At 40.9% G+C, this 27,315-nt stretch overlaps 1 protein-coding gene across 4 annotated transcripts in view; it reads right to left on the bottom strand.

The window, feature by feature from the left end:
* The window catches only part of Sulf1 (sulfatase 1), a 181,846-nt gene that overhangs the window by 66,773 nt on the left and 87,758 nt on the right, over nucleotides 1-27,315 (bottom strand). For all 4 annotated transcript variants that reach the window (XM_069990892.1, XM_069990895.1, XM_069990894.1 and 1 more), the window contains exons 3-5: nucleotides 21,066-21,138; nucleotides 20,587-20,809; nucleotides 7,172-7,411 (exon numbers count right to left, since the gene is read on the bottom strand). In XM_069990892.1, the coding sequence (XP_069846993.1) occupies nucleotides 7,172-7,411; nucleotides 20,587-20,758 (412 nt within the window). In that variant the 5' untranslated portion in view covers nucleotides 20,759-20,809; nucleotides 21,066-21,138. The remainder of the gene's footprint in view (nucleotides 1-7,171; nucleotides 7,412-20,586; nucleotides 20,810-21,065; nucleotides 21,139-27,315) is intronic.

Genomic DNA, 27,315 nt, shown 5'->3' with positions numbered 1-27,315 from the left:
TTAGGCTGAGATTTGAAGATTGCAGTTTGAAGCCAGTCTGGGCAAGAAAGTCCATGAGCCTCTTAGCTCCAATTAACTACCAAAAAGCCAGAGGTAGAGGTGTGGTTTAAGTGGTAAAATGCCAGCTTTGAACAAAAAAACTAAGGGAGAGCCCTTTAGTTTTGAATTCAAGCCCCAGTACACACACACACACACACACACACACACACACACACACACACACACACACACACACACACACACACACACACAATTAAAAAATAGATTATGTTATCTAAATTGATTTGATACAAAAGAATTCTTTGCTGGTTTAAGCCTATAATCCTAGCTACTCAGAGGCTGAGATATGAGGATCCTGGTTTCAAGCCAGCCCAAGTAGGAAAGTCCATGAGACTCCTATCTCCAATAAACTATATACCCCTGTTCCCTCCTCCCCCCACCAAACAAAACAAAACTGGAAGTGCAACTGTGGCTCAAGTGGTAGAGCACTAGTCTTGAGCAAAATAATTCAGACACAGTGCCCAGGCCCTGAGTTCAAGTCCCAGCATAAATAACAACATTAACAACAAAACAAACAAAAAAGCACCAGATTCTTTGAAAACATTATACATATAGCAAAGTTAGGCTCAGTGTCATATGCCTGTAATCCCAGCTATTAGTGAAGCTCTGGAAGAGGTTTGCTTAAGCCCAGAAGTTTAGAGCCTGCTTGGGGAATATAGACCCTGTCTCTCAACCAACTTTACTTCAAGTGCAGGTCTTTTTCCTCTTCCATTTATGGTATTATCTGATTTTATGTACTATGTATATATGATTTTATGTACTATGCATCATAATTTGAATAATGTAATTTTAATGAATTAACAAAAGACTTATAGTGAGGCTAATAAGGTTGCAATATAATTTTGGATAGGAGAGAAAACTTAGAGAGGCATTTGAGGCCAATTTCTGCCTTTTAGAGTTGAGAAAGTGGCCTTGCTTGACCTTATTTTTTATTTATTTTTTTTTTGTGAGAATACCATACAGAGGAGTTACAATTACATGGGCAATATAACGAGTACATTTCTTATCAAGCATTTTTGCCACCTCGTTGTTTCCCCTTCCCATCCCTTCCCATACTCCTCCTGATCTTTAAGACATATTATCGGTAATCTAGGCTATGACTACAGCACCTGCTCTTTTACTTCAGGGTTGTGTCTGGCCTTCGATGCTGCCTCTCAACTGATGGGAATTGTTGTTACCTAACAATTCATGGTAAGTTTCCTATTAATGCTTTCACCTTCATTGTTAGCAGAGTTCAGGGAGAGCATTCATTTTTTTATGATAGATAATCCATGCTGTTTCCCTCTACTTGTCAGGACAAAGTGTAATAGGCATGTTACTGGTTTTTTCCTTCTTGAACTCATATTTTCCATGAGTTAAAGTTAAAAAAATTTAGGCTAAACCAGGCCAAAAATATGCCTAAATTCTGGGGGAAAAAATCATGTCATACAATGGTAAATATAATAGAGGATCAATTCAACGCGTTTAGATCCATGTATTTTGGACGCTTCCCAAAATAAACCTCCTGGGTAATTTATCTTCTCTGAGTTGTCATAAAACTTATGGCTGCTTGGTGCTTTGCTCTAGATGGATATTTATATATCATATGTATTTTGGTTTCTGTCATTATTTTTCTAAGGTTTATAACTATGTATTCCAAATTAATATATTCATTATTTAGAAAGCAATAAAGTCTTTGGACATTTGTTTTCTAATAGTTTAGTGTCCCACAAATATATACTTTTAATATCTACTAGCCAATTCTCATTATTTTCTTACATCCTTGTCATTTTCAAGTGCTTGTTTATTATCAAATAGGCCATTGTCCATAGTTAGATCAATAATTATTATCATAAAGACATCTAAGAATTAATTCCTAAATCTGAGATATTTCAATATTTCCTCATCAGAGGTAAATTCAGATGGTAATGTTCTCTATTACTGATATTTTAGGTTTTCCAATTTGTAAACTTTCTGATTTATTAATAAGTAAATACAAATTTCTTTCTTTCCTCCTCTCTTCCTTCTCTGTTTTCCTCTCCCCCTCTCCCCGGCTTCCAAATTTACTTTCTTGAGTGCCTATTATCCTTTACCTGCTCCCAACTATTAGGAAAAGTCCTTGCTTTTCTTGAAGAGTTCCTTTTATGTTAAAGAATGGCTCACTACAAACTCCATTATTACCCAAGTGTTTTAAGACCTAGGAGAAGTCTAGTTTTATAATCACTCTTGGTTCCCAGGAGTAAACCAATTCTCTCTCCTTGAGAGAACACCCTGCTAAAGGACCCAGCTAGAGCGTGAAGCTTTCTGGCTACACAGGTATTCAATAGCTTCATTGCCAACCTTTCTGGCACCACAGGCTCATCCTAGGTGTACCCTGCGTTAAGGTGGCACACCAGGCAGAGCCCTGAAGAGCAAGGTCCTGGTGCCTGCTCTTTTCATGAGAACATCACTTTAAACTTGTGGGTCACTTTAATCTTGTGGGTGTAATTTTTTTCCTCCACATGATTGTCAGTCATGTCAAATATGCCTGTGATCTCAGAACTGGAGAGACTAAATGCAGGGAATTAAGAGTTTGAAGCCAGCTTGGGTACCTAGCAGGACCCTGTCTCAAAAAGAAAAAAAGAAAAGAAAAAAAAACAAAGACACTTTAAGTTTCACTGAGTTTTAGTCAAACCTTTCTAATCATCGTAGGGTAATTATGTGACTTATTGTAATTTCCTATAGTGAGCCACCAAACTTTGCAAGTGATAGTATTCCCATTTTTGCTTCTGCCATTGGAAGCTTAACTCCAAATAGGCAGTCATTCCAGGTATCAGTGGCTCACGCCTGTCATCCTAGCTACTTAGGAGGCTAAGATCTGGAGGATCTTGGTTTGAAGTCAGCTCAGACAGAAAGGACTGTAAGGATTCCTTCTTAAAGTAGCAAAATGTCAAACTGGAGGTGTGGCTCCTGTATAGCAACAGCTAAAATCAAGTAAACAAGATGAGGGAGGGCATAAGATGAGGGAGGGCATAAGATGAGGGAGGGCATAAGATGAGGGAGGGCATAAGATGAGGGAGGGCATGAGGTCTTGGGTTCAAGTCCTTGTTGTGGCAGGTCCACATGCCACACACACATATACAACCCCCGCCACACACACATACTTACAATCTTTCCCTATAACATCATAGCATGTAGTTTGTATCCCCAACTTTGCCTTGACTTTAGCTATCATCCTTTGTGTTTGTTTGTCAGGGTCCTTATGGTTCTGTTCTTATATTTTATGGGCCTCAGGCATTTGGAGCAAGGCAGGATCGAATAATATTTCCATAAATAAGATCAGGGGAAGAGAAAAGACCCAAGGGTCCTATGTGCTAGCTTAACTCCAGCACTGAGGGACTTGTGGCTCACTACAATTAACCCTTGTGAGTCTCTATTTGTTTAATGGTCATGTGGGTGAATTCTTTGTTCCAAGCATTTTGTAAGAATGAGGTGAGATGACTAGCTAACATGGCTGATATAAAGAATATAAGCTGCAATAGCCAATTCTCTTCTCATCTTTCCCGAGTCAGCCCTGAACAAACCAGCTGCCTTTGCTATGACCTGGTAGGATTCTGTCTCATTCTGTGGTCTCTATTACTGAAACATCATCAGTGAACTTAGGCTACTGGGTTTCCATCCCTTCAAGCTCGGCGTCTGCTGCTAGGATTAAATTACAGGGAGCCTGGGATTCGGAAGGCCTGGTTTCACACAACGTTTCCCACGAGCAAACCCCAATTTGGTGGTTAAACTCAGAAACCAGGCATTAAGGGACCATTCCTGCTTCTGCATCTGAGCTGGTTATGCAGTGTTTCGTGTCCCCATTTCAGTTATAAAACACGGCTGAGTACATTTGCCAACTATGAACCCTACAGGGAGGTTGATGGTTCTGAAAACTGCTTTAGAGTCCTTGGATGAAAGATGCTATAAATTTGTCACTAATGGGAGAAAACACACTAGAGGTAAGGTATTCTCCCTAACCTCCTTAGAACCTCATTGTTCTTTTTTGCAGAAGCAAACACCCTTGAGACAGCAGAGGGATTGCTTCTGCAAGATGCCTATGAGTGACAATGCTAGCATTTGCACAATCAATATTTTCATCCATAAATAACAAGCATTAAGTGGCCATGGGTGGGGTGGGAGGAGGTTCTGTCAAAAAGCAAATGAGCATGTATTCCTGAATCCAGTGGAAAGGTAAATTTCTTTTTCTTTTCTTTCTTTCTTTCTTTCTTTCTTTCTTTCTTTCTTTCTTTCTTTCTTTCTTTCTTTCTTTCTTTCCTTCCTTCTTTCTTTCTTTCCCTTTTTAATATATATTTTTTATTGTAAAGATACTGTACAGAGGGGTTACTGTTACATGAGTAAGGTAATGAGTACATTTCCCAGTCCTGGGGTCTTGAACTCAGGGCCTGGTGCTGTACCTGAGCTTCTTTTGCTCAAGGTTACCACTCTACCACCCGAGCCACAGTGCCACTTCTAGCTTTTTGGTGGCTAACTGGACATAAGGGTCTCATAGCTTTTCTTGCCTGGGCTGGCTCCGAACTGAGATCTTCAGACCTCAGCATCCTGTGTAGCTGGGAGTATAGGCATGCAGTACTAGTACCCAGCCAGTCAAATGCACTACCCTGAGCTGTGTATCACCTTCCTTCCATTTCATTTTTAGAAAGATTTGGGGGAATTGATAGCAGAGATTTTTTTTTCTTAGGAGAAATTTATAGGTCTGAAAGTTATTTTACAACAAGCTTTGTGTGCATTTATGCCTGTGTGTATGTGTGCGTGCACAATATTGGGGCTTGAACTTGAGGGTTAAGCCCTGTCTCTTTTTTGTTCAAGGCTAGTGTTCTATCACTTGAGTTACAGCCCTCCTTCCAGTTTTTTGCTGGTTAACTGGAGATAAGAGTTTCACAGACTTTCCTGCCCTGGCTGGCCTTGACCCATAATCCTCAGATCCCAGCTTCCTGAGTAGCTATAATTACAGGAGTAAGCCACTGACAGCTGGTCCAACAAGCTTTTATGAGGTTGTCTTTAATTCTTATGAATAAATCTAGCTGGTTCCTGAGGGGGTGGGAAATCTAAACCTAATTTTTGCTCTGCAGCTCCTCCCCCCAAATTCCTACTTCCTTCCAAGGACGATCTCAGAAGCCTTGAGGACAGGATGCAACACAGGGAGAATGGGGGGTGGGGGGGTACCACTTCCTACAGGAACCTGGCTCCTTTCTCAGTTGGCACGAAGCTCACAAGCCCTCTGGAAAGAGGTCCTCAATTTTCAAAACTAGTTGCCTCAATTTGCCCTAGGTAGGTGAAATGATGTCAGAAAATACAGCAATAGAGATTTTTCTCTTTCAAAGGGTAGAGATCTAAAAATGACCATGACCTCTTGTTTCTGTGTCTTGGAGTTCATTTTGATATGCATCATTCTATATGGTCATATGTGCTTAGTTATTGAGCTCTTGTGGGCCTCTTCTAAGAATATCCTCCTCTGGTCTCACTGTATGAATGTTTAGAGTGCTGTGTATTAATCATGTCCAAGAGTAATTATTTGTCTTATACTATCCATTGGGTTTACTTGTAGATTTATAGGCACATTCTAATTATTAGAAATGAGGGAAACCATGCAGCCTATGTTTCTGTGGGGTCTGGTTTTGTAGTATACTGTTTGTGGTTCTTTCTGCTCCCATTTTCTTTTGTTGTTTATTCTCTCTTATTGCTGTATTTGATTTCTGTGCCCTTTGTCTTGTATGTAAATCTATCTGTTTTGGGGAGATGGGGGGGGTAGCACAGAAATGGTGGGACAAAGGGGGAACCAATTCGGCAGTTATAGTCGCTAGACACTATGTTGGAAATGAACTAAACAACTCAGATGGGGGAGATGGTAGTGGAAAAACTGGGAGAGAATGAGAGAGTAGGTGACACTGTTCAAAAGGAATGTACTCATTACCTGGCTTATGTAACTGTAACCCCTCTGTACATCACCTTTACAATAATTTTTTTTAAATGACCATGACTTAATGTTTCAAATCCTCTTGATTATATATTAATAAATAACTGAAACAATAAGGTCCACATCATTGATGTCATTACTCAGTAAGTAGTTTTGCTCTTCTACTATGTACCAGACCTTGGCATAAGTACTTAGCAGCTTGGAAATACTTAATAATCTCTCATAGAAACAATCAGCAGAAGTTTATCCACATCTAAAAAACATTTTCAAGCTGTAACATGATTCCTTGAGATGGGAGGAGTTTAGATAAAGAGGTAATGGGACGAAAACTCATTCATGCCAGTCACAGGTGGCTCATACCTGCATTCCTAACTACAGAAGAGTCTGAGAGCTGAAGACCATGGCTCAAAGCCAGCCTGTGCAGGAAAGTCCGTGAGACTCATATCTCCAAGTAATCAGCAAAAAGTTAGAAATGGAATTGTGGCTCAAGTGGTAGAGCAAAGAGCTAAGGGACAGTACCAGGTAAATTCAAACTCCAATACCAGTACAAATAAATAACCTCATTCTTTTCAGGTTATCCTGGAAAATTCTTATTTCTGGGCACTTGCATGGCTACAACACATTAAATATTGTGTCCACTGAAATCTTCCAGACTTCTCTCTGAGGGAACTCTCCCTGGTGTATTCTTCAGAGTAAAAAAGTAAGTGCTGTGGTTTAAATATGGTTTGCCTGTCCTGAAACTCGTTTTGCAGTTTGATGTGCTTTGTGGTGGGGTCTTTTGGAAGTGGTTAGGTTGTTAAGAGGGATCAATGCCTTTTTCCAACTGAAAAATTACCTCTCCAGTTTTGTCTCTTCTGCATGAACTTGTCTATTTTTCCAGCCTTTGCCATGTTGTAACATAGCACCAAAGCCCTTGCTGGAAGCTGCCACCGGACTCTTTGACTTTCTAGCATCCAGAACCTGTGCTACATATACATCTTTCCTTTATTAATTCCTAGTTGCAGGTATTCTGTTATAGCAATAGAATATGGGATAACAAGAATGGATGGACAGGATTCTGACAGAGAAGAAGAGAGAAGCTAGACTGTTTTCATTCAGGGTCTTATTGGAAGTTCTCATACATTACAGTGCATTTTTTTTTCTTGCCTAAGTCAGGGGTGCAGTGATATCCTTTACCTGTTCTATAGCCAGTGTTGTTAAGATAGACGGCAAAGGTCCGAGGTTCGTGTATTGCCTGCCATGAGGGTGAAGAGCAGTTCTCATTGTTGGTGTAGACGTTGTGGTTATGCACATACTTTCCGGTGAGCATGGATGACCTGGACGGGCAGCACATGGGTGTGGTCACAAAGGCATTGGTAAAGGTGGTGCCCCCATGTTCCATAATCTTCCTCGTTTTGTTCATGACTTGCAGGGACCCTGAAAGGCACAATTCCAGCATGGTTTAGCAATATGTACCTCACAGTGGCTCACTGATACCGCATCTGTCACTCCTTACCTGCTCATCTGACACATGACTTCCCTCCCAGGAGTTGAAGTAGCCTATAAATTGGTCAGTTCTCATTTCTAGATCAAAACAAAACATTTGTGGACTTACCATCTCAAATGTTGTGTGGAATGATACACACATTTCAGTTTCTCTTCTCCTTAATCACCAAGGGTGGGAAAAATATAGGCTAACCTGACCATTACAGGTACAATTTTAGATAGGAAGCAGACTCAGCAGCCTCTTGAAGACTACAGTAGAACAATAGCTTGTAACACAGAATATCAAAGCACACACTCACCACATATGAAAACACTAGGGAGAAACAGAGATTACTAAATGTAATATTGTGATCATATGAAAGAAAACAGAAGAAGATATTAGGTAAAAGTTCTTCAAAATATCTGTACTTAATTTCAAACAAAAAGTTCTTCCATATAACTTGGTATTATTTAGCCAGCTAACCAAACCTCTGCCAATCTTTCTGTCAAGTGAAGACTACCAACTCATAGTTTGCTTAGTTTACATGTTGTTTGTTTGACATTGAGCTTTTATTTTGTTATTGTTTTTATGTTTTTCCACAAGGCTAGTACTTTGCCACTTGAACCACAGCTCCCTTTCTGGCTTTTGGGTGGTTCATTGGAGATAAAAGTCTCACAGACTTTCCTACCCAGACTGGCTTTGAACTTAGATCTCAGCCTCCTGAGTAGCTAGGATTACAGCCATCAGTGCCTGGCCTGCAAGCTAGCTTGTTTACTTATGAAGCAACTATGATCCTGTTATACTCAGAAGTATTTCCATGGTTGTAAAACATATTCCTTTTTACTTTCAGGATGAACTAGTAATGTAAGATTGCTAAGAAAGGAGGAGGGGAAAAAAGCCTATTTTGATGATTATACCCAGCCAAACACTGCAGCTGAAGCACTTCCAAACACTGCAGAAAAGCACGGGCCAGAATTCAATAGTCTTTTCAGAACTTGTCAAGAAATGCACTGCAGAGTGCCTCAGCCAAGCCCATTGCATTTGAATCCCAGAGCCTCAGATTTCCAGCAGGTCTCACTCCTTCCAATGAAAGGGAGAAAGTCTGTGCTTTCCAGCAAAGAAGGAAATCATAATGCAATCCAGGCAAGCATTCAGAGCAGAAGAGAAATGCTCAACAGTCTAAAATTCCACACTTACCCTCATTTTCTCATATGTTAGCTTTTGTTCCATGTACATGATGCATGTGAGAGTACATGTGAGAGATTTCTAATAGGATGTCATAAGCTCCTTAAGATACAACTTGGCGAAGAAGGCTCCGAACAGCTCTTTCTCTTCTGGTTGTTTTCCCGGGGATGAAAAAAAACCTTTTGTAGTCAGTAAATAACCTGTAGTGAAGTGCCCACTTCATGCTGAACATTCTACCAACCTCAGCATCCAGGGGAGCCATTCCCCCTTCCCCAAGTGTTCTCAGAGCACAATAATCAAAAAACCTTCTGCCTCTGGACTTCAGTAGTAAGCTCTCTGTAGCTGAAAGCTACATGCAGAAATTGTTTAAGCATATCTGTAAAGCAGCATATAAGAATGTGAATTGTGGTAATGGTTCATAGAAGGAAATAGGTGACTGGAATAATGATGCTAAGAGTTCCAAAGTAAGACATGAGGACAAATGAAAGAAATGGAAGAAAAAAATGTTGAGTGGGTGGGGACCGCTGCTGGGAACACAGGGGGATGATGACATGGGTGGCATTCTGGAGGCGGCAAGAACCAAGTGGAGCCACATGAATGGCACACTTATGTCCTGGCACGAAAAAGGGAAATTAATTTCCTCCATGAAATGTTAAAGCAGCGTTAGCAAATAACTTGAATGTAAGACAGAGATAATTTAGTTTGATCGAAGAAACAAGGCAGAAAGCCAGGTGCAATGGTACATGCCTGTAATCCCAGCAGATTGAGGTATGATGACTAGGAATTTCAGGCCAGTCGGCTATGTAGCAAAATCTCATCTTGGAAAACAAACAAGCCAAACACACACACACACACACACACACACACACACACACGTATCTGTGGCTCACACCTCTCGTCCTATTACTACTCAGAAAGCTGAGATCTGAGAATCCCCATTCAAAGCTAGCCTGGGCAGAAAAGTCTGTGACACTCTTATCTCCAGTGAACCAGCAGGGCTTGAAGTAAATCTGAGGCTCAAGTGGTAGAGCACCAGCCTTGAGTTAAAAAGCTAAGGGACAACATCCAGGGCCTGAGTTTAAGTCCCAGTACCAGCACATAGACATGTACAACACACACGCACGCAATGCAAAAGAGGGTCTTTGCTAAAGGTATGAAGAATATGATAAGGGAAATGGTTTTGAGAGGTGTTGTTTTGGAAAGGACAGTATGTGAATTTAGGAGGATGTATGGCTTGTCTGCCATCTGCACAGGGTGATGGTGGCTGCAGCTCTCCACCACTGGGGCGACAAGAACTTGGACCAGGTAGCTCTCCTGACACAGAGAGACTCAAAGCAGACCTCACTGATGTCCTAGGACACCAGTGGTCCATCAATGACCAATACCTCAAAGATTTTGAGAGGAAGAAAGCTGGAAATGTCATAGTTTTGCTGGTGGTAGAGAATTGAAGAGAAAATGTGCCTGTAGACAACCAAAGACGTATTGGATGATATTTATGTGCTGATTGATCAGCTAAGGGAAACATTCTGGTGATAAACTACTAAAACGAGAGTGGGAAATGAACAGAAAAGGAGTGTGAAATGTAGCTGAAGACGCCCATTCGCTTCCTTCTCTTCCCCTCCTTAGATATCTCCAGTGTTCACTCACTGTAGCATGCTGAATTTCAAGAAAACAGCAAGCACCACACAGCGGATGGGTTTTCCTTGTCTAATAGTCTACTTCAAAGAACAAGTTTCCTTTATGAGCCTTCACTGAGTTCAAATAAAAACAGGAATGCAGCTGGAGGTGATTGACCCAGGTCCTGAATCATACAACTTCCCAGTTTACACAATCATTTGGACTACAAATGTGGGACAGAAGTAGAAATCTGACCAAGAGTCAAAAGAATATCAAAACTGGGGCTAAAACTTAGCCCAGATTCACAATGCCTGGAATAACCAGCCAAGGCTCTCCTCTCTTCTCAGCATCACCCTTTTCTTAAAGACCTGAGCTGACCATAGGGAGATCCTACACAGTCTCTCCATTAAATGACCTATTTCCAACCAGCCCCTTGTCAATGGGAAGGATGCAGAGCCCTGATGATTCCTGAAGGTGCCATTAACAACGCAGCTGCTCCACTGGGGTGGAACAAAGACAATGTCTTTCAGCCAGACACTGGCTGAACTTCTCAGAAATGAGAAGCTTCTCAGACATTGCTTGTCCAACTCTAAAAAAAAATCACTTGAAGCCAGGTGCTGGAGGCTCATTCCTGTAATCCTAGCTACTCAGGAGGCTGAAATCTGAGGATTATGGTTTGAAGCCAGCCCAAGCAAGGAAATGTGTGAGATTCTTAACTCCAACTAACCAGCTAAAAACAAGAAGTGAAGCTGTGGCTTAAGTGGTAGAGCATCAGCCTTGAGTGAAAAAAATCTCAATGATAGCATCCGGCCCTGAGTTCAAGCCCTAGTACAACAGAAAACATACACACACACACACACACACACACACACACACACACAAACACACACATATACACATATACACACCCCACAAACAAACAAACAAGCAAAAACATCTAGGCAACAGTCACTTATGCTTGTATTCCTAGCTACTTAGGAAGCTGAGGTCTAAGGATCCTGGTTCAAAGACAGCAAAAAACAGCAAGGTCTGTGCAACTCTTATCTCCAATTAACCACCAAAAAGCCAGAAGTAGAGAGGTGACTCAAGTAGTAGAGTTCTAGCCTTGAGCAGAAAAGCTAAAGGATGGCACCCCAGGAACTGCGTTCAAGCCCCAGTACCCACATAAATGATAAAAATAAGAATCATTTGAAGAACACTGGTTGCAGAGTCCTAGGTCCCAGTCTAGATATTGGTTTAGTATATGGGAGACAGCCTGAGAATTTCCATTTCTAGAAGCCTGCTCTCTGGTATGGTGAAGTGGCTTGGGGACTGGACACAGAATTAGGGTATTATGGAGCTGGATGAGACTTTGGTGAGAAGCTCATTTTGATTGATCTGGGTGGCTTAAACCACTTCCTAGAATATAAGATAAACAGCAGACAGGACTCCATCTCAGCCAGGTTCACATGCATAACCCTGACAATCACCCTTTTGGCAGGGGCTATTACTGAAGGTTTCCTGTGTTCTGTATGATGAAATGAAGTACACAGGGTTAAACCATACATCCACAGCCACACAAGGCCTCAGAAGCAGAGCCCAGATGCAAATGTAGAGTCTTCCCCAGTGACTACACTCTGAAACACCATCCAAGCTATGTACTCACTAAGACATTGATGTGTTCAAGACTTCAAAACACAGATGACAGTCAGGATGGATCTCACTTCCTGCATTTTCATCTCGTTTCATCTGGCCTCATAAGGGAGGCCGACAGACACTAACTAATTCCTCCCCTCTCTGGGGCTATGCAGATCCCTATACAGCTCAGGCACAGAGGAGGGGAGCGAGGCTTCAGATTTATGGGCCTTTAGCAGCCATCTACCACCTTGGTGGTCATCACTGCCTCTTATCCCAGTGGATACTGAGTGCACAGATGATGAAGTGCAGGAATCTGAAGCTTTTCTCCCAGCTGCGCTTGTGTGCTCTAGAAAGAAAAACTCCAAGCACCTCTATCCTTTTTACACCTACGTGTTGATTGATGCTGGCCAATCAAATTGCCTTGTCTTGCACCTACTCTTGCTGTGATATGTTATAGATTTTCATCTGCAAGTTTTACCAAAACTATTCTTCAGTATAACTCATAGCCTGCTGTGGTGATGCTCACCTGCAATCCCAGCACTTGGGAGGCTCAGACAGAAGGATTGCAAGTTCTAGGGCAGCCTATGCGATGTAACTAGACATTGTATTTCAAAAACATAGGCAAGCTGGGAACTGGTGACTCCTCTGAGACCTATTTTCAACAGAAGCCTAATAGGCACCCAGGCAGGAATTAAGGCAAAAATCAAGGCTGAAGGTGTGGCTCAAAGGTAAGAACTTTCCTAGCAAGAATAAGGCCCTGAGTTCAAATCCTAATATTGTCAAAACAAACAAAATCCCCCATTATATATACATATAAATCGATCATTATCAGCACCATTATCATTACTTGTGCAAATCCAATCTCTATGTTGCTTTGGCACTCACAGTTGTGGAGAGCAGTGGGAGGAACAATTTTCTATCTTCTAGGAGGAAGGCTCAGTTTTGTTTTAAGGTTTAATTCTTTAATTCTCCAGGTTTTATGCCTTTGGTATCTAAAATGCAGCTATTGCTGGTTCTTCACGTTTAGAATAATTATTTTGCAGGAATGCTATGTAGATAAGGCCAAATATTCACACCAAGATTTCTAGGAGGGTAATACAGGAGAGAAAGAGCCTTGACTTTGAATTTAGGGGGATTTATGGGGATTAGCTTTAGCAAGTCATTTAACATCTTTTGGCTTGTTTCCTGTAGGTAAAAGAAAAAAAATGAGGCAGTAACAGCTTCTTGATTGGTTCAAAGGGAACCAATGGTTGTTGAGGAACAAATGGGAGGATGCTTAAGGAAGTCACTGTCAGCGAGGAGTGGTGTGGCCCTAACATATCAGTGTTTCAACCAACTGCAGATGGAAAATAGTTGACCTGGACCTTGTCCTTGTCATTATTCCCTAAGTAATACAGCATGACAACTGCACATACCATGATATTGTATTGGGCTTAAGTAATCCAGAGAGATTTGAGGTAGGTGCAGGCTGTGCACGTATTATATGCAAATACTCTGCCATTCTCTATGTGGGACTTAAACAGCCACATTTGGAACTCAGGAGGTCCTGCCAATAACAAGGAACAGCTGCCATTTCTTTCTGGGCTGACATCAACCATATTACATTTCTTTCTACCTTTCCCTTCTTGTTAGAAGTGGAGCTGTGGTTCAAGTGGTAGAGTGCCAGCCTTGAATGAAAAGGCTACGGGACAGAATCTGGGCTCTGGGGTCAAACCCCAGTACTGGTGTGCATGTGTGTGCATGTGCACTTGTGTACACACACGTCATTTCACCTCTGGGTCTCCAAACAAAACTCCAACTTCATTAGGGTTTTAATTCATCTTAGGTGGGAACAGCTGCAGAGAGGCTCTGAGGCCACTGAGGTTAGGACTGCGTAGCTGGCACGGGGGTACTGCTGACTGAGCCATTTGGTGACAGGAAAGGTCCAGGCCACAGCTGAGCCCCAGGACTGCCAAGAAATGCTGTCCCAGTGCCAGAGTTCCAGGTGGGAAGGGGTATATTTGTCACTGCTCCTGAAAGGTGAAGGAGGCTGTGACAGTAATCAGATGTAGAGCAGGACACTCCGAAGGTCACTGATGACTGGGTAAGGAAAAGCAGCGCCCAGCAGGAAGCCTGCAAGATCTGCCATTTTGGCACTGCACAGTTAGTAAGCAAGGCTGCAGTAACTGCTTGCAGAGAGTATGTCACAGGCTGGGGATGGGGAAGAAACCGTGGCGAGGCATTCAAATCATTGCACATACTGCAAGGGCTTCAATCCCAGATCATCTGTGTAAAGAGATTGGGAGGGAGAAAAATGTCCTGCCAATCTGGATGACCAAATCCATGTAAAGCTTTGAGATTAATTTTGGCCATTTCTGATTCAAATCTCTTAGCATTTGATTATTCAATATCTTACATGATTATAAAATCAACATTTCCTTTATGTCTTCTACAGTTACTTGTTTCAACTAACAAAGCAAGAAACTCAGTAATAAATAGTATCACTATTATCGTCATTTATGCAAATCTGAGAGGTAAAATTTACATAGACATCCTCCTGAGGACGGTAGCAGTTGATGACTTGATGAATAATAATGACAATGATCCAGCACTGCTCTCATTAATTGCCATGATAATTTGTCAATATCATAGTTGTATGACAATGTGAGTGTCATGCTAAATATTTAGGTGAACAATAGCACTGTAGTCTTCTCTTGATAACAATCATTTCCCCCGTGAAGTATGGAACATGAAACAGTGGCTTCAGTGCAGCTCATGCCTGTAATCCTAGCTACTCAGGAGGCTGAGACCTGAAGATTACAGTTAAAAGCCAGCCCAGGCATGAAAGTCTGTGAAGTGGAGATGACCAGCTCAGAAAACTCACAAGGCATCAGTTCTTCAGGCTCCTATAGTCAAGGAAGGTGTGGCCTACAGAACTTTCTCTGTTGTGAGCAAAGCAGCAAGTACTCTGGGTATTTTGCTAAGTGGCAACTGCTCTTTGGTATAGATACTGAGGGGGAAGCAAAAGACTGAGGTATGGACCAGCTGGTGTAGGGTCAGGACAGTGGAAATACCCCTTGAGACCTCAAGCTGGTGGCTCAATCACAGGAAAGCAAGCTCTCATTCTTTTGAATTTTCAAAAAAGCTCAGAATCTGGATTCTTAATTGAACATGCAACCACCTGATTTTTTTTTTAAACTCTTGGCTTCATTTAAAAAAAAGAAAAAAATTGTGCAAGTCAAACAGCACACATCTGTGAGAGAACTCCAGTCTGAAGACCTTGTTTTTTTGACCTCTGCTTTAAAGAAGCAAAGTACCTCCATGTGCTTATGGCTTCAATGCACTTACAACTTAAGAGAAACATCAGATCAGCGTTGCTGTAATGTGAGCAACAACCCGACATCTAAGAATATCAGAAATTCCATGCTGGGTGAAATCAATGGGCCAAGGCACACGTTTTGCTTCCAGAGGAACCATTTGGGAAAGATGCTCATTTAACTTAGCACCTAATCTCTATCTTGCTGAATGTAGTTTTCATCTCAAATTTTCATACTTTTTATATAGGAATGTATTTTCCACCTAAGGAATAGCAGGATGAATAACACATCTCCTAGCTTAATCAAGTAAGATGCCATGGTGGTTCTTTAAATATATGCATACAATACAGACATATGTATGTATGTACGTACATACGTATGTTCAAACAGACATCCATTCATCCATTCACCCATACATCTACATATTAAAATGAACTGTGGAGATGGTTGGTGCTCTTGGCTACCATTCCTGACCCAAAAGTAGCCCTTATCCTGAACTTTAGGACGATCATTACCATGTGTGCTTTTGCAGATTAAAAAACATTTTCTTGTAAATCTTTTGTCCAGTGCTTTAGACTAAAAGCTTATGAACTAATTATGTATCAAGGCACAACCTGAGGAACTTTGTATATTCTGTAACAAGCCATTTCAAAAATAAGATGAGCACCGATTAAGTCATTTCACCTCGCCACAGATGACTTCCCCCTGGGACAGTGATCACTGTCCCATCCACTCAACTTGGGTGGGATGACACTGTCCATTGCTGGGAACGGATGTTCTCTGGAAAACAACAAAATGTTACCCACATGCAGGATTCTAGCACTTTGATCGATGGGTTCCTTATGCGTCTCCCTCCTTTCCCAGAGCACAAAATTAGTTACTTGTTCTCCAAGCTGAGGGAGTAGTCTTTATTCCCACTGACCATTTCTTCCCTTCCTGGCTCTACTTCAGAAACTTTATAACCCATAGCCTGCTCAACCTTTGTCTTTCCAGATAAAGAGGCAGAATTAGTTCACTTTTTTTTCCAAATAGGAAAAGCATTCTGTTAACCTTTTGATAATTGTTCTAAAATGATAATTTTTTTTCTAAGTCTGTTTTAGCTCTTCAGAGACACCTTAGAAAAAATTGCCTGTAACCCATAGATACAAAAAATGGAACATAAATAAAGGTTTGTTAAAATACTTGGCAGGCTAAATTACATGTAAGTGGAAGATTGAACCCAACCATATGACAATCACAATGAGATACCATATCACACACTGAAGGACAGTTACTACTGTAACACATACAAACACACACACACACACACACACACACACACACACACACACACAGAATTAAAAAAATCAAAGTGAAAAGAGTTGATGAGGATGTGGAAAATTTTTGACACTTCTGCATAGCTAGAGATGTAAAATGGTACTATTGCTTTGGGGAACCGTAATGGGGTCCTTCAAAAACAAAACAACAATCACTCATCTTATGATTCAGTAATGCCACTTCTAGATAGAACTTGCTTATGCAAAAGAATGGAAAGCAAGAACCTGAGATGTTTGTATGCTCATATTCAGAGCAGCATTATTCACAGGAGACAAAAGTGAAGGGGTAAACAAAATGCGGTACCTGTTGTATAAATGAGATAGAATATTAATCAGTCTTAAAAAGGAAGGAAATTCTGACACATGACATCTAGGTATACTTTGAGTACATTAGGCTGTATGAAATAAGGAAGAAACAAGAAGACAAATATTATATGTACCTAGAATAGCAAGCTTCAGAGATACAGCATAGAATGGTGCTCTGTGGGGATGGGGTGAGGGTGGGGCAAGAGAGAGTAATATTGTTTAATGGATGTCGAGTTTTAAGGTTTTTGGGAGAGTTATACTAGGGTTGGAATTCTTCTCATTTGCTAGGCTAATACTCTACCATTTGAGCCACACCTCCAAGTCCTTTTATGTTTACTGGTTATTTGTTTATTTATCATCTTTAAGTAGTTGTACAAGGGAGTTGCCATCCAACAAAGCATTTTATGAATATAATGTGTCTTGGTCAATGCCATCCCTTTCAACATTCTCATACCTCCCAACCCCCTCCCTCCCCTCACTTCTCATAATTTTGTATTGAATTTTTTTTACTGCATTTCCCCCCTTTCCTCTCTGCATCTGTTACTCCCTTTGGTCACTCTGTCCCTTTCAAGGGCCTGTTTCCTGGTGTTTATTTTGTTGACCTTTGATTTAGCCTTTCTAAAGAATTACCTTGAGATCTCATCTGAATCGACTGTATTTCAGTTCATAAGCCTGTGTACATTTGCGTGCGTCCCAAAGCATTTATATATTTATAAACTAATTCTAACTTCCACATTGAGAGAAAGCATGCAGCCTTTGTCTCCCTGGGCCTGACTGCTGGTGACAATGTCAACTCATTCAACCACTCTGGAAAGCAGTATGAAGGTTTCTCACAAAACTAAACATTGACTAAACTTCCCTACAACCCAGCAATTCCACTTCTGGGTATTTATCCAAAAGGTTACAAATGAGGATACAGTAAAGCCACCAGCACAATCATGTTCATTGTTGGTTATTTTTGGAGATAAAAGTCTAGTAAACTTTTTCTCCCTGGGCTGGCCTTGAACTGAAATCCTTCAATTCTCAGCCTCCTGAGTAGCTGAATTTTAGTTTTGTATGATGTAAACTCTCTGGAGATGGGTTACAAAATGATGCAAACATATTCGACATTAACACATGGTGTACTTAGAAATGGATATGATCGTTACACATTTTAAAAACAAACTAGCCAGTACCTAGAGAAGCCAGTCTCATGAAGCATTAAAAGTATGTTATTTTAAAGGATGGGTATTAAGCAATAGCCATTGCCAGAAGCATCATTTTGGTGTTGAGAAATGGTTCTTTGAACTCTTGGCTCATGGTTCACAGTGATTCAGTCATCTCGCCAGTGAAATCGTACACTTCAGCAGCTCGGTTCTCCTACAGCCTATAGAGCTGCTATGCATTTGCAGATTGTTGGAAGAGCGCTACGAATGTTTGTTGACAGACTGGTTCATGGGAGGGGTTACCAACAGAGTGAATAAGGAACAGGAGGGACCAAGAGGTGATGGTATCAGCTACTGAGCAGAAAACTGGAGCTATGAGAAGTTCCTGTTCTTAGCTTATAGCAAAAGGGAAGAGTGGGAGAGAATCAAGCATGAGTACTTCATGTGTCCTTGCTCTGTAAGTGAGTTAAGACATGCAAACCACCAGGTACATATATTCTAAAGTCATATGTATCTTTTATTTTGGCATGGCATCTGAAAATCCACACAGATTTTGTTTTTCTTTTTAAGTGAAGTGAGAGCCAACTTTGCAATTGACTTCAACAATGATGAGCCATGCTGGCTTTTAGCACATTTGCTTCCAGCTGAACCCCAGGAGTTTTTTGTTTGGGGTTCCATAGTGTGTGGTTTCAAACTGAAAATTAAAGTGCCCTTCCATGCAGACAGATGCAACACAGAGGAATCGGAGCTGGGAAGCTCTGCAGGGCCCAGGTGTGAAGGGCCTGTGTGTCTGTGTGTCCCTCCTATCATCCCCACAGCTGAGCGATGCCCACAAGTGAGACTACAGGTCCAAGATGGAGATGAGGGATGAGGGTGGCATCGTGTGGGACCAACTTCTCATCCCTGTTCATTGGCCATGGCTAAAACTCTAGGGCTATGCCATACATGAGGTGAGAAACGAGAAACCAATCAGAAGAAAAGTTGGAACCACTGGAACATCCTGAGTGTTCTAGAATTAACCCAGGTGAGAGAACTCCAAAAGCACATCCTTAGGGTGAAAGTGGGATTACATATGAGGATAAGAAGTGCACTAGCCTGTCACTGGCAGCTCACACCTATCATCCTAGCTACTCAGGAGGCTGAGATCTGAGGATCTCAGTTCCAAGCTAGTTTGGGCAGAAAAGTCCCCATTGGCTAAAAAACCAGAAGTGGCACTGTGGTTCAAGTGATAGAGGGCTAGCCTTGAGTACAAGGAGGCTCAAGGACAGCTCCCAGGCTCTGAGTTCAAGCCCCACAACCGACAAGAAAAAAAAGAGAACACTATAATTTTTAGTCACTCAACAATTACTGCACCAAGCTATAAATCAGTGATTCATTCTACAAAGAGTTATCAAAAGTTTCTCACATAGCCAGATGCTTGTGGCTGGTGCCTATGATTTTAGCTACTCAAGAGGCTGAGATCTGAGGATTGTTGTTTTAAGCTAGCCTGGGCAGGAAAGTCTATGAGACTCTTGTCTCCAATCAACTAGCAAGAAGGTGGGGGTAGAGCTATGGCTCTAGTGGTAGAAAACTAACCTTGAGCAAAAAAGCTAAAGCTCAGTACCCAGGCCCTGAGTTCAAGCCCCAGTACTGGCCAGGAAAAAAAAAGTATATTCACACACTGAATAGCAAGTTCCCTAACTTTTTAATAAGTTTTTTTTATTGTGAAAATACCGTATAGAGGGGTTACAATTACATGAGCAAGGTAATAAGTACATTTCTTATCAAGCATTGTTGCCTCCTCCTTTGTTTTTCCCCTTCCATCTCCGTGACTACAGAAACCCCCTCCCCCACACAAAGTTGTAAAGTTTCGTTTTTCAACATAGGATGTTGTACATCTCATTGTTGCAATGCGTCAATCTGAATCCTTACTTAAACAATTTGTTTTTTTTCCCCTTCCCCTCCCCCAATTCTACCAACATCAAATACAGTGAAAACAGGGGTTATACCGTGGGGGAGGGACATATAAAGCAACAAAACAATCACCTTATAAATATATTAGAAACAATAGCAAGAAAGAAAAAAACCACTTGTGTCCTTTTTGAAACAATTTTTCCCCAAAAAAATATTTTATCAGTTTCTTAACCAAGAGTTTCCAAGATTCAAGTTCAACTTCTTGGCCTCTTAGACCCTCTTGTCCTTCAATTGCATCTCCTGAGCTTATTCCCACACTGTTTCAAAATCTTACTCCCAGAAAAGTCCATATGAAAACAAACCAAATGCATGTTAAGCAATACAAGTATACTCAATGAACCAGATAGTTGATGAAAGTAATAGAAGTCAAATGCCACAAAGGCCCACTTGAATATCCCTGATCAAGCTGAGGTTCTGGAAAGCCTTTGAACAAAAGTGATAGATACATGAAAACTCAAGTGTCGGGCTGAGAATGTGGCTTAGTGGTAGAGTGCTTGCCTAGCATTCATGAAGCCCTGGGTTCAATATCTCAGAACCACATAAACAGAAAAAGCTGGAACTGGTATTGTGATTCAAGTGGTAGAACACTAGCCTTGAGCACAGAGAGGCCCAGGGATAGAGCCCAGGCCCTGAGTTCAAGTCCCAGGACTGGCAAAAAAAGAAAAGATAAAAGAAAACTTGAGTGTCTTACCCAGCTCCACGTCTTGGTCATCAGTGAGCACAAGAATAATGTTGGGTCTGATGTTTTTCCTCTCCTGTTGTATTCTTCCTCTGAATCTTGGGGACCGAACAGTCGAACACAGGATCCCCAGCATTTCTGTGCCCAGGACAGCCAACACCAGCACACAGCAAGAATACTTCATGTCTCAAAACGGACACAAATGCCTCAATCACTTGAGTTTTAAAAGTTGGGACTGTCAAGAGAAAAAAATGTAACTCAAACTTCAAACACAGTTGCAGAAAAAGGGCTACCGGGAATAAATCCAAAATGATCTATCCAGTGGCAGAGAGAACCCTCATAGCACTGGGGAGATTTTAAGCACTGGACTGCTTCACAAAATCACCTTCCCCCATTATTCTGGGTCCAACTCTTTCTGTTTCAAGCCATTGCCAAAGTAAAATTTGCAGCACAAGGCTCAATCATAAAAGCTTTTTGACAAGACTTAATACCTTGAGTTAGGTATCCTGGCTGAATAATCAATTTCTACACCCAGAAGTATTCAGAACATCTGCAGATGGAGTCCTAGAAAGGGGAAAGGAAAAAAAAATACAAAGGAAACATCAGTTAAGGGTTTCCAAGTAGACTTTGATCTGAAGTAGTCTCTTGAACCTGCAAATAATATGTATAGATACTATATATTTCTTTCCTCTCTTCTCCAAAAGGGACAAAAGTAAACATACAGAACTGCCTAATAAATGATTCAAAGAACATCTCCATTTCCCAAGGAGATCCCATACACAGCTGTGAACATCTCACTCCTGTTTATACTCTAACAATACTTGCTACATCTTCAACAAAACTAATGATTGATGAGGAAGAGCCAGCCATGCCCCAAAGACCACACAGTGCCCCGGAAGAATGGGTCTGCATGTGGGGAGCATGAACTCACCCACATGCCATACCAGGTACCTAGCAAACAGAATGCAATGCAAACCTATTGTGTGTCAGCTGCGTCATGTCACTAGACTTCGTAGTGGTTGACTGGCAGGACAACCTTTCCCAGGTCCCCCATAGCTCCTGGCTCTTCTCTATCAACCTACAGGGAAGAAAGGAGCTTCCCCTGGGCAAGGCTGGCCCTTCTCTCCAGCACTTGGCTCTCCTGATGGGGCCTAAGTGGACAGAGCCCTCCCCCAACTCCACAGTTAGCCAACAGCTGTACTGTCAGGGCCAGACTGGCACAGACAGCACAGGGATTTGTTTTACAGCCACAGATTTAGACCTGCACAGCAAGATGACTGACTGGCTCAGAGACTGAGGTTAGTGGCTACCCTTCCAGATAGGAGAAGGAGAAAGAGAAGGAAGAAGAAGAGGAAGCAGAGGAGGAAATCTAGAGAGGAGAGCTTGCAAAAATCTTTGCTGAATTTCTTCACAGAGTAGGCCTTTAGAACGAGCTAGAAAAAACAAAGTATGTGCCTCCACTTTGGAACATTCAGCCACAGAAAGCTTTTCTCTTGAATTTCTGAAAGGGAGCATTCAAAAGAAGTATCTTCCTTGGCTATGCCATGTGGGAAGCTCTTTATGGGAATATAGGCTACTCTCAAACTAATTAGATAGTAGCCTGCTTCATCAGCCTCTCTGTCCCCTCACACCTGGGGATCTGTATTTTGATCTGCAGTCATAAACTGTCATAAGACAAATAAGCTTAACTAATTAAGCATAAGCATCACCTAGCAGAGGTAGGAGTTCCCGCATCCATCACCAGTTACTGAATTCTGAAGAGAGTCAAGGGACAGTGGAAGAGGAGAGAATGTGCACTGTTTACCCCTGACTTGAGCGTTATTTTGTTTCAGGCAACACACACACACACACACACACACACACACACACACACACACACACACACACACACACACACACACACACACCCGTATTATTTTAAAACCTTCTAAACTGTTTTGTAAATGTTCTGACATTTTTCACTCTGCAGCCTATAATTACATTGTGTGTGTGAATGCCAGAGAGAAATAGAGAGAGAGACAGATAGAGACAGAAAGAGACAAAGACAGACAGAAACAGAAACACAGAGACAGAGGAGAGGGGGTGGAGAAAGAGAGGGAAAAGGAAAGGTTTCTAAATAAAAACCTGGTATCTGTGAACAGGCAGTCCTAGCTACAAACCAGGCAATTCTACCTGATCCCACAGCTCAAGTCCACAGGCATGATTCCATGTATTTCCTTAATGACCCAGGGTTATTCCAACAATCGCTGTGCATGCTGGACCCAGAAATCCTGTGATTATGTTGCCCTGTGGCTGTGACTGGCTTTTGTGCACTTGTTTTAAACCATGAGAAATATGATACAGGCACCAATCAGGAAAATGGGAAATGAGATGTCCAATAATGCCTTGTTCCCACACTGTGGGCCAGGCTTAATTGTTAAACGTAGAAATTACTTAGAGGATTTCATCTTTTAAGTAGCAAAACACATCTCATCTCTCAGAGCCTAAAGGGTGTGGGAGGAAAGAGGGAAGAGGACATGTTTTCTTTGGCTGTATCAACCAACCCACCTCTGCTGACAATGGCCCTTGGGAAAGGAGAGTGCATTCACTGCACTGAGTGAACAGTGACACTGGGTTTAAATAATCATCCACACAAAAAGGAAAGTCCTTGACAATTAAGATGCTGATAAGAGTCCCTGGAACCCAATCCACATGGCTAGTTATTCTTTTCTTTATCTTGCTTCCTTTACTTCTTCCTTTAGGAAAAAGAAAATTCACTTTTAAAAGCACCTTGCATAAACTACACCAGAAATCATTTCCTCATAAAGAAAAGGGTGAATGAAGGTGGAGTTTTAACCTCTTCAGTGACTTCTTCTCCTGGCTAACTAAAGGGACAAGAGAAACCTTTATTCTTTAATTCTTGTCACATTTTATCTTATTTTCTTCTTTTACTTAACTGTTTTTTTTAATTGACTAACAATTGTATGTTTGTGGAGCACAATGTAACACTTTAGCATATGGTTCACTGTAGAATCATAAAAAGAGATTAGCCTATCTTTGTCATTTTCTTGATAGAATATTTAAAAAGAATTCTTGGACTTGGGGCATGGCTCAAGTGGCTTGCTAGGCGAGCTTACACCCTGAGTTTAATCCCAAGTACTTGAAGGGGAAAAAATTCTTAGCAATTTTGAAACCGACCATACATTATTATTAACTGTGGTCACCTTTGCTATACAAGCAATCTTGAAATGTTAGTCCTCTTGTCTAACTAGGATTTTGTATGCTTTGGCCATCATATTTTCCCCCTGCCTGGGGAAATTCATATCCAAAAGAGAACTCAGACCCAAAAGCATAGTCATTCAGTGTTTAAATTTTTTTTGAGCTCTCTCTTGCCCAATCTTTTGTCCTATATCCTCCTTCCCTAAAACACAGAGAGCATCCTACACTAAAAACACTGCATAGGGCTGGAGGTATAGTTCAATGATAGAGTGTTTGTTTAGTTTATGTAGTGTCCAGGGTTCCATACCCAGTTCTAAACACACACACACACACACATACACACACACACACACACACACACACACACACACACACACACACTCAGACAGAGCACTGCACACAGACAATTCTTCATTCAAAAATGACCTTTTAGGATCTGTCATCCTCTTGCTCCCTGTTTTCTAGCTCTAGAAGGAAAAGAAGCACAGAAGGAAAAAAAGAAAAGAAAAGAAAGGCTGACAGGCAAAATACAGGACTTGACAGAAGAGACAAGGATGCGACATCTGAATTGGATAGTTTGTGGTGGACGACAAGTGTCCTTAGAGACTTAACAATTTGTCTTGAGAAGTAGTAACAAATGAGAGAAATGTAAAAAGGGGTTTCTCACACATGGAAACTGAGCTTGGAATGGTGCTAGGACCAGAATACAAGTTGCCTTTTCTTTAAGCCATAGATGAAAAGCCCAGTTGTCGTGATGGTCAAGTGGTGTGGAAAGTTTTCAGGCCTTTGTTTAGGACATTCAATCCAAACTATACATATGGCATTTTGTTCAAAATCACACAGAAAGCAAAAGAAAAGAAGATCACAAAGATGTCAAGCCAGCTGGAGGGAGAAACACAGTCTTCCCTAGCAATGCATTTAGCTACATTAGAGCTCTTGCCTTCTCAAGAGATTTTGGAGAAAATGATGTTACCAAGCCCCCTTTGTACAGGAATCTGATGCTGAGGCCTTCTGTGGAGATGGTGGCCAGGTTGAGGATGTAGATCAGTGATAGAGCATTTATCCATCCTCTGTGAGTTCCTGGTTCCATCCCCAGAATTACTAAATTAAATTAAACTAAAAAAGGATGGTGGCCAATGTCAAATTTCTTTTGTCTACAAAGGAAATTTTCAATGTAGACTGGGAATTTAATTTCTTAATTTTTTTTTCTTTTGCGTTCCTGGGGTTTGAACTTAGAGCCTGGCACTGTCTTTGAGCCTCTTTGTACTCAGAGCTAGTACTCTACCATTTGAGCCACAGCACCACTTCCAGCCTTTATTGAGTACCTTATTGGAGATAAGAGTCTCACAGACTATTCTGCCCAGGCTGGCTTTAAACCCTGATCCTCATCTCAGCCTCCTAAGATTACAGGCATGAGCCATGGTTGCCTGGCTTAGACTGGAAATTTTGAGGGACTTTGACCCTTGTCAGGCGTCCATGAAGTTGAGACTATTTTGAAAAGAATACGGATACACAAATAGTTCTTTTTTTAAAACTTTGTTGATGTTTGTACTTGTAGATCAACAGTTTAGAAAACTGCTTAAATTTTTTTAAACCTGTTTCACAGTTTAAAATGCTACCTTCACTTAAAAATAGCAAAAGGTTGAATTTATTCAACCTTAACCTTGAGTATATGACTTGGGTTTGCAATGTTGTGTCTGATGGCTTAGGAGGCAAACACATTCCCTGACTGCCTTGGGAGGTAAATAAATGGTTATCATCTGCTGTAGGTGCCTGAGCTGACAGCTCAATTAGCTAGCATATCTTTACCAACACCAGTTCTTACTTAAAAGAATTATTCATATTTAAATCTTTTGTGTAAGAATTTTCTCAAATAATGAATAAAATGATCCTATAATTCCGAAAGAAACGGCTGACAGTATTTATTACCAATGACAGAAACCTAGCAGTAAGCTGTAAAATTAAAACCAGAAGTTTAGAAAATGTAGATTTGAGAACTCAGGGTGTGGTTCAGGGGTAGAGCGCCTGCCTAGCAAATGTAAGGTCCTATGTTTCAACTGCAGTATAGGGAAAAAAAGGCAACAAACAAACAAGCACAAAGAAACAGTGTATTCACCATATCAAGCTTGACAATTTCCTAAATGTAAAGCTCTTTTTGATAATCTTACTGATAAAATTAATAAATGTTTTTGTATGATACCAGCACTTACACTAATGGTATAATTCAGTGATCCAATATCCCAAATGATTTAAATGCTACACGATAACACATTTAAAAAAATCATTCAAAGCACAAGATAACCACTGGATTTTGAGTAAGTACAATTCATTGATGTGGTTTTACATTCCTTACTATAGCTAACCCTCAAGAAATAATCACTTGTACATCTAATAGAAAAAAATAGTATGTACAAGTATCTGGAAAAGCTACTAAAATATTTCTACTCTTCCAAGTACTTATCCATGTGGGGCTAGATTTTATTGCTTGCTTCAACCAAAATAATATATTTCAGTAGGCTGAATGCAGAAGCAGATACCATGAGAATCTAACTTTTTCAGGTGTTGTAGTGCCATACTTCTAATCCCGGCACCTGAAGGCAGAGGTAGGAAGGGGCTTCAGGCCAGTTAGGACTAGATAGTAAAACCCTGCCACAAACAAACAACGAACAAATGCATCAACAAACATCTAGCCCTCTCCAACTCTTTTTTTTTTGCCGTCAGTCATGGGGCTTGAACTCTGGGTTTGGGCGCTGTCCCTCAGCTCAGCAGCTAGAGGCAAAAGCTCTACCACTTGAGCCACAGTGCCTCTCCCAGTTTTCTAGTGGTTTATTGGAGATAAGAGTCTAACAGACTTTCCTTCCTGGGCTGGCTTTGAACCATGACCCTGAGTAGGTAGGATTGCGGGCTTGAGCCTCTGGCGCCTGGCTCCAACTCTTTTAAATTCAGATAAACATTAAAGAAAGTTACTTTATTTGGTAATGTTTTTGGCTTGAAAAATAGTTACTTACCTAAAAAATATAAGCTATTGTTGTTTGAAAAAATAACACATCATTTTAAATTTATTGGGTTTAATTTTTAAATAGTCATAGGCATAATCCATATAAGTGAAAGTTACTGGGGTGGGATCATCCATAAATTTAAATAATATAAAAGGATCTTGAAGCCAAGGGTTTGAGAATTATTGGTTGCCTCTTATTGAGCTGGTTCTATAGTTAAGATTTCTACTTCTGAGGTTGAAATCTGGTCTGATTTATTACAAATGTTAGATTTGGGTTTTTTTTTTTTTTTTTAAGAAAAAGTGTCCTGAGTTCCAAAATTCCTGGTCTCATAGAGCAGTTGCTGATTAATGATGACATTCTGTGTGTGTTTTTTTGTCCTTTATTTAAACCTGAGAATAACATAGATTTTTTTTTTTTTTTTTTTTTTTTTTTTGGTCCGGTCGTGGTGCCTGAACTTTGGGCCTGGGTGCTGTCCTTCAGCTCTTCAGCTGAAGGCTAGCACTCTACCACTTGAGCCACAGCACCACTACTGGGTTTTTTCTTT

This window comes from Dipodomys merriami, unplaced genomic scaffold (genome assembly GCF_024711535.1).
Source record: "Dipodomys merriami isolate MVZ:Mamm:240054 unplaced genomic scaffold, mDipMer1.0.p SCAF_4, whole genome shotgun sequence".
Taxonomy (NCBI): Eukaryota; Metazoa; Chordata; class Mammalia; order Rodentia; family Heteromyidae; genus Dipodomys; species Dipodomys merriami.
The sequence above is the reverse complement of the archived record's forward strand: the minus strand, read 5'-3'. Positions and strand labels throughout refer to the sequence as shown.